At 42.8% G+C, this 5,366-nt stretch overlaps 1 protein-coding gene across 1 annotated transcript in view; it reads right to left on the bottom strand.

Moving 5' to 3' along the window:
- dnaaf11 (dynein axonemal assembly factor 11) overlaps nucleotides 1-5,366 on the bottom strand; it is a gene marked incomplete in the record, with an annotated part of 19,096 nt that overhangs the window by 4,886 nt on the left and 8,844 nt on the right. Inside the window, 5 exon segments of the mRNA XM_014022010.1 lie at nucleotides 192-277; nucleotides 774-869; nucleotides 4,245-4,314; nucleotides 4,511-4,576; nucleotides 4,989-5,066. Of these exon segments, the coding sequence (XP_013877464.1) occupies nucleotides 192-277; nucleotides 774-869; nucleotides 4,245-4,314; nucleotides 4,511-4,576; nucleotides 4,989-5,066 (396 nt within the window).

Consider the following 5,366-nt stretch of genomic DNA (forward strand, 5'->3'; position numbering starts at 1 on the left):
GTGTTAAATGTTTATTTCCTTATTTGTAAAACCAAAGTATGATTTCATAAGATGAACGTTCCTCATCAACACGGTGCACTGATCCGTGTTTTGTCCCACATAGAGGACTGACCTGTCAGTCAAGTTTCCRTTTAGTTAAACCTGTAAGTTGATGGTATCGTGCCAGTTCCTCCTCATCTTCATCACCATACCTGTTCTCCGTCCAGCTGCTGCGTTTGTTCCGACCCGTTCTTCCTGGCYGCCGGGCCGCTTCCTTAACTCTGATTTCACCTTTGGCCTGAAAGGAGGCAGAAAATAAAGAAAAATTTACGCCTTCATTTCTGCTGTGTTTACTGGCGTGGTGTTACAGGATGGAACCGTACGGATGATTTACAACATCTGTGGTGGTACCACCTGGTACCACCGGTCCATCTTTATAGAGGCTGTAAAAAGTTTCTACAGCTACGAGCAAAAAACCGCCACGWCAGCAGATTTAACAAGATGCATAAAATGTTTTTAATAGTTTTGGATTCCAGACTGAGTATTTCCTGTGAAATGTTCGAACAGGAAGTTCTTCATCTGATGAACATTTACGTCTGGATGGGATCAGAACAGATTAAGGTCCATCCTCAGAGGAGCAGGAACGTGTGCCCAAGTCAAATTAAAGATATTTAACATTAATTAACCTCGGCTGCAGAAACTTTGTCTGTCCGAGYCTTTTAAAGTTCTGCTGCAGCGGCGTGCCGGGCCTGGTCGAGGTTTAACGGGTCTAACTGCAGCGTGGCGGTACCAACCCGGGGCATGGTCAGGACCAGGTGTCCGGTGGTTTGGGACCTCTGAGCCGTCGAGCTGTCGGGCTTCACTTCGGCGGGCAGAACCACCTGAAACACCTGAGAAGTAAATTATTCAGAGCTTTAATTAGGAAGATTAATGCGCCGACGTGGAGCCGGTGCCGTCCCGGTGAGTCCAATGACTTTAATCATCAGAGGTTCTTTTTATAGGAACACTTTCCAAAACGGACCCAGAGCAGAACAGTTCTGAAGGAGAACAGCAGCAGCGATCACTCAGCGAGTAAAGTCCAACACAAACTGAAATGAGTCATACAGGACAAACTGGGTCAAAAATAAACTTTTTTTAACGTTTAAATGCCAACTCAGCTTTGTGTAAACGCTGACTCAGCATTCACACATTTATTTTTCTGAGTTGTTTATTTTTTATACATTTTTGACATTTACTTCCACGTACTTTTTGCTATTGTTTTCATATATAAATGCCTGGTCATCCAGGAGTTTAGGGATGTGACTTTTAGACTAAGTATTTTATTTTATTTACAAAATAAAACAAACAAAAAAATCTATTCATATCTATAAAAATACACTTTATTTTACTAAACACCGCTACAACAAAGTTAAAGTTTTACTAGTACTGTTGCTACTCAAACTGGCACTGATGCTTATGTTAACTCTGCTGCTGCTGCTACAGCTAACGTTACTGCTGCCACTACAGCTAACGTTACTGCTGCTACAGCTAACGTTACTGCTGCTACAGCTAACGTTACTGCTGCTGCTACAGCTAACGTTACTGCTGCTACAGCTAACGTTACTGCTGCTACAGCTAATGTTACTGCTGTTGCTACAGCTAACGTTACTGCTGCTACAGCTAATGTTACTGCTGCTACAGCTAATGTTACTGCTGCTACTACAGCTAACATTACTGCTGCTACTACAGCTAATGTTACTGCTGCTACTACAGCTAACGTTACTGCTGCTACTACAGCTAACGTTACTGCAGCTACAGCTACCGTTACTGCAGCTACAGCTACCGTTACTGCTGCTACAGCTAACGTTACTGCTGCTACTACAGCTAATGTTACTGCTACTACAGCTAACGTTACTGCTGCACTACAGCTAACGTTATTGTTGCTGCTACAGCTAACGTTACTGTTGCTGCTACAGCTAACGTTACTGTTGCTGCTACAGCTAACGTTACTGCTGCTACTACAGCTAACGTTACTGCTGCTACTACAGCTAACATTACTGCTGCTACTACAGCTAACATTACTGCTGCTACTACAGCTAACGTTACTGCTGCTACTACAGCTAACGTTACTGCAGCTACAGCTAACGTTACTGCTGCTACAGCTAACGTTACTGCTGCTACTACAGCTAACATTACTGCTGCTGCTACAGCTAACGTTACTGCTGCTACAGCTAACGTTACTGCTACTACAGCTAACGTTACTGCTGCCACTACAGCAAACGTTACTGCTGCTACAGCTAATGTTACTGCTGCTACAGCTAACGTTACTGCTGCTACAGCTAACGTTACTGCTGCTACAGCTAACGTTACTGCTGCTGCTACAGCTAACGTTACTGCTGCTACAGCTAACGTTACTGCTGCTACTACAGCTAACGTTACTGCTGCTACAGCTAACGTTACTGCTGCCGCTACAGCTAACGTTACTGCTGCTGCTACAGCTAACGTTACTGCTGCCGCTACAGCTAACGTTACTGCTGCTGCTACAGCTAACGTTACTGCTGCTACAGCTAACATTACTGCTACTACAGCTAACGTTACTGCTGTCACTACAGCTAACGTTACTGCTGCTACAGCAAACGTTACTGCTGCCACTACAGCAAACGTTACTGCTGCTACACTAATGTTACTGCTGCTACAGCTAACGTTACTGCTGCTACAGCTAACATTACTGCTGCTACAGCTAACGTTACTGCTGCTACAGCTAATGTTACTGCTGCTACACTAATGTTACTGCTGCTACAGCTAACGTTACTGCTGCTACAGCTAACGTTACTGCTGCTACAGCTAACGTTACTGCTGCTACAGCTAACGTTACTGCTGCTACAGCTAATGTTACTGCTGCTACAGCTAACGTTACTGCTGCTGCTACAGCTAACATTACTGCTACTACAGCTAACGTTTACTGCTGCTACTACAGCTAATGTTACTGCTGCCGCTACAGCTAACGTTACTGCTGCTACAGCTAACGTTACTGCTGCTACAGCTAATGTTACTGCTGCTACAGCTAATGTTACTGCTGCTGCTACAGCTAATGTTACTGCTGCTGCTACAGCTAATGTTACTGCTGCTACAGCAGCTAACGTTACTGCTGCTACAGCTAACGTTACTGCTGCTACAGCTAACATTGCTGCTGCTACAGCTAACGTTACTGCTGCTACTACAGCTAACGTTGCTGCTGCTACAGCTAACGTTACTGCTGCTACAGCTAACGTTACTGCTGCTACTACAGCTAACGTTACTGCTGCTACTACAGCTAACGTTGCTGCTGCTACAGCTAACGTTACTGCTGCTACTACAGCTAACATTACTGCTGCTGCTACAGCTAACGTTACTGCTGCTACAGCTAACGTTATTGCTGCTACTACAGCTAACGTTACTGCTGCTACTACAGCTAACGTTACTGCAGCTGCTACAGCTAACGTTACTGCTGCTACAGCTAACGTTATTGCTGCTACTACAGCTAACGTTACTGCTGCTACTACAGCTAATGTTACTGCTGTAACTATGGCCAATGATACTACAGCTACTGCTAATGCTACTATTGGTAACACTACTAAGATGTTTGCTATTGCTAATGCCATTATGGTTAACGCTAATATAACTGTTTCTAAAGATTCTACTATTAAGGTACCACTGCTAATGCTACTTTGGCTAAAGCTACTACTACTGCTGTTAATGCTATGGCAAATGCTACTAAGATGATTGCTATTGCTAATGCTACTATGGCTACTGCTACAACAGATTCTACTGCTAATCCTAATTTTAGTCAGGCTGAAAGTTGGCCAAAACAGCAGCTGAACCACAACCAGAGTTTCAAAATAAATCCTCAACAGTCTCTGAAAATGAAAGTCTGGCTCTGTTTCGGTGCAGGTTTTTAGAGGAGCAGGTCAGAAGTTTTCCCTCCAGCCTGCCTCCACAGTTTATCTCGTGTCTCTGAAAGCTGCAGCGYTCGGTTGATCCGTCTGGCTAAAGACGAAACTGGAGCTGAAATAATCTGATTAAATGAGCTGCAGGTTGAAAGTCAAAACTCCCTGAAGTGGAGCATCTTTTAACGCCTGAAGGATCTCTTCAGTCAGAACAGAATTAGTGATTTCCTTCAGGATGAGATCAAAGTTTAAATATATTTATTAAACTGTAAAACGTGAACTATTGGAACGTCACACTGACGACTGGAGGTCCGAGTGGAAAAACCTAAAGTTACACGTTTCCCCTCCTGAAGCTCGTACCTTTCCTCGGATCGTGACTCTGGAGAACGTCGGCTGAACGTCGACGTYCATCAGGGAGGTGTCCAAGAGTCTGAGGACAAGAGGATAACAAAAACACGTCTGTCAAACTGAGTTATGGACATTTTTCTGTTTGTTTACATCTTGAATAGTTACTTTCTTAAAGTTTCATTAAAATTGAGATATTTTACTGACAGACATGAGCACAATCAGCTGCCTCTCATGGCGGTTGGGTGATAACAGCTGATACCTGTTAAAWAACGTCTCACCTGTTAACAGCCAGGTCCAAAATGATCGTGTTGTTGTCTTCATCTTCGGTTAAAGAAAACTCCAGCCTGATTAACAGGAAGAAAACATTTACTTTTATTGTGAAAGGTCAGAGAGGAATCAGATCWGTGATGCGTTTGGGCGTCATTGGATTTTTGAGCTCCTGCTGTGGGGCAGTTTTATGGTTCTGTTTTTATCACACATAGTGTGGATTATTATTTTTAATATGTTCTGTTTTTCTGCTCAACCTGGCTTTAAACTCAGCYTAAAGACAGGTGGGTCGCTGTGCTCAGGTTGAACTTTAAGATGACGGCAGGTGAGCCAATCAGGTGCGAGAATAACAGCTTTGATGTGTTCACCAGATAAAGAGTTTAATTACTTCTGTAGATAAGTGGTCTTTTTTAAATCTCAGGAGTCTTTTTCCTGCTTCCTGCGAAGTTTTACTTTTCTGTTCAACTAAAAGTTTCTCTCAGACGTTACTTGGGCTCGTTGACGTTCAGCACTCGTCCTTCGGCTGTGATCAGAGTCCTCTGTGTTTTCGGCTTCTTCTCTTTGTCCCTGTGGAGAAGCAGAACGATGACAGAAATATGAGTTATGTAAAAACTTTAAAAACAAAAACTATAAATTCAGACAACCAATCATAGCGTTTAAAGATCCATGATTAGTTGTAACATTAGACTTTAATAAAATTTTATTTTAACTGTAAAATAAAGATTGTAAAAATACTGTAGGCTGTTTAGTTTTCATCATTTCTGAACTAAATTTTAAAAAATATATTTCAACACGGATGGAGCCATTTTATTTACACGCAAAGCGTTCTGGGTAAATGATGACGTGGATAGGTCCTCGGTGTGAGGA

Source organism: Austrofundulus limnaeus, unplaced genomic scaffold (assembly GCF_001266775.1).
Source record: "Austrofundulus limnaeus strain Quisiro unplaced genomic scaffold, Austrofundulus_limnaeus-1.0 Scaffold315, whole genome shotgun sequence".
In the NCBI taxonomy this organism is placed as follows: domain Eukaryota; kingdom Metazoa; phylum Chordata; class Actinopteri; order Cyprinodontiformes; family Rivulidae; genus Austrofundulus; species Austrofundulus limnaeus.